Below are 2,244 nucleotides of genomic sequence, written 5' to 3'. Positions count from 1 at the left end.
ACAGAAACACAACTTAGAGGTTTCAACTGCTCTTGAAGTGCATGAAATCTGGTTTTAGAGACAGCTCAGAGCAGTTGAAAGCTGCCGGATGGGGCAGCGTGTCCCGGGTCGGGGAGGAGTTATGTCCCGGGATGGGGCAGCGTGTCCCGGGTCGGGGAGGAGTTATGTCCCGGGATGGGGCAGCGTGTCCCGGGGTGCTGCCCTGTGTGACCCTTAAATGTCGCCTCCAGTCCCCCAAAAAGGTGGGCGATGATATTGCCAAGGCCACGGGTGACTGGAAGGGGCTGCGGATCACGGTGAAGCTGACGATCCAGAACAGGCAAGCGCAGGTACCACACGCCGCGGGGCTGAGTGGACAGGCTCTGTCTGCCACCAGCCACAGCCCGGCAGGGTCCACTCAGCCCTTCATCCTTCCGAGGTGGATAAAATGAGTGCCACGCACAGCGTGTGTGGGGGTCTTCTGGGAAGACCTTAATGGGGGGGGAGTTATCTGAGGGCCTTGAGCTCCAGCCTACGGTGGGAAAGGAGAGAGTGTGGGGGGGAGAGGGGGAGAGTGGAACCTGGGGCTTGCCAGGCTGGAGATTCCCAGGCTCTGAGCTGTGGGAAAGGATCTTCATATGCCAGCCCTCGATTCTTGTCCTGTTGCAGATAAATTGTCCCTAATACCAGTAAAAAAATCCCTGTATTTCAAGCAACATATAAATAAGTGACAAGTGGCCTTCCATGCCTCTGTAGCCACCTGCCACCGTGCCTGTCCTGACCCCTGTGGCTGGTGCATTCCAGTGGTGAGCTGAGAGCAAGCCCCAGGCAGGAAGCAGTCCTCTCCTGGCTGTGGGGAGGCCTGTGCCGAAAACCTGGGAACAGACATCCCAAAAAACCTTGTATGAGTGAATTAACCAAACCCGTGTTGTTCTGGGAATTAACTTTGTTAGGCTAATTGATTGCTTGGCTGAGTATCTCAGTGATGGAACTCTGTGTGGAATGCGGGGGGAGGAAACTAATCTCTTTGCATTTAGATAGAGGTTGTTCCTTCTGCCTCTGCGCTGATCATCAAAGCTCTGAAGGAGCCTCCTCGTGACAGGAAGAAGCAGAAGAACAGTAAGTGCTCTCCTTTGGCTTTGGTTCTGAAGGGTTTGGAGGGGAGAGTCACTTTCCCCTGGGGTTACCCAGCACTAACTGGCAAACAGGTGCCACGGGGCTGTTTTGGGCAGTGCCAAGGCACAACCGGTGCTACTGCAGCAGTGCTCTGGGGTTTAGAGGGTCACAGAATCACAGTACTTTGGGTTGGAAGGACCTTAAAACCCATCCAGTCCCATCCCTTGCCCTGAGCAGGGACACCTTCCACTAACCCAGATGGTTCCAAGCCTCATCCAACCTGGCCTGGAACACTCCTAGGGTTGGGACAACCACAGCTTCTCCGGGCTGGCCTGGAACACTCCTAGGGATGGGACAACCACAGCTTCTCCGGGCAGAGATGGGGAAGAGCAGTCACTGCCACTGTAGCTGTCCTGTGACACAGGGCCTGGTGCGCTCCGGGGTGAGCAGGCAGACATTGACTGAGGGAGCAGAGCTGTGTGCTTGCTGGCATACTCCCAGCTCTCCCTGTGCTCCCAGTGCTGCACTGGTGCCCCTGGGGAGGCAGGGGCTGCTGGCAGTGCCTTTGTGCAGGTGAGCTCAGTGCTGCTGGTGTTCCCTCCACAGTTAAGCACAGTGGCAGCGTCACCTTCGACGAGATTGTGAACATCGCGCGGCAGATGCGCCACAGGTCCCTGGCTCGGGAGCTCTCAGGTGAGTCCTGGCCCTGGGATTCATGGAGTGCTGAGTGCCTGACCTGAGTTCTGCTCTGCTTTCTGCCAGGGCCCAGAGCTGGGTGTGCTGTGGTGCTCAGCACATGAGGAGAACCCAGAAACAAGCTGTGGGCTGAGAGCAGCCAGACCCAACATCTGGGGAGCGTTAATACAGGGAGGGGAGAGGTACAGGGAGCACTTCTGGTGCATTCCCTTGGAGACAAACCAGGGTATCAGACCTGCAGAAGTGGTTTGCTGTTCCTTGAGGCTCCAGCCTGCCAACTGCGGAGGGAGGGACAGCTGGAGGGTGTGAGGAATTGTCTGTCACAGAACTACACACTGGTTTGGGTTGGAAGAACCTTCGAGCTCCCTGCCAACTGCAGAGGGAGGGCCAGCTGAAGGGTGTGAGGAATTGTCTGTCACAGAACTACACACTGGTTTGGGTTGGAAGAACCTT

The 2,244-nt window shown here is 56.6% G+C and overlaps 1 protein-coding gene across 1 annotated transcript; it reads left to right on the top strand.

The window, feature by feature from the left end:
* Nucleotides 1–230: 230 nt before the first annotated feature.
* On the top strand, nucleotides 231–1,788 carry RPL12 (ribosomal protein L12; the record flags this gene model as incomplete). The annotated part of the gene is made up of 3 exons (XM_009075329.1): nucleotides 231–329; nucleotides 1,017–1,098; nucleotides 1,702–1,788. Coding segments are annotated over 3 exons (268 nt in total), but the record flags the coding sequence as incomplete, so codon positions are not given.
* Between the last annotated feature and the right edge of the window lie 456 nt (nucleotides 1,789–2,244).

Source organism: Acanthisitta chloris, unplaced genomic scaffold (genome assembly GCF_000695815.1).
Source record: "Acanthisitta chloris isolate BGI_N310 unplaced genomic scaffold, ASM69581v1 scaffold15245, whole genome shotgun sequence".
NCBI lineage: Eukaryota > Metazoa > Chordata > Aves > Passeriformes > Acanthisittidae > Acanthisitta > Acanthisitta chloris.
The sequence above is the reverse complement of the archived record's forward strand: the minus strand, read 5'-3'. Positions and strand labels throughout refer to the sequence as shown.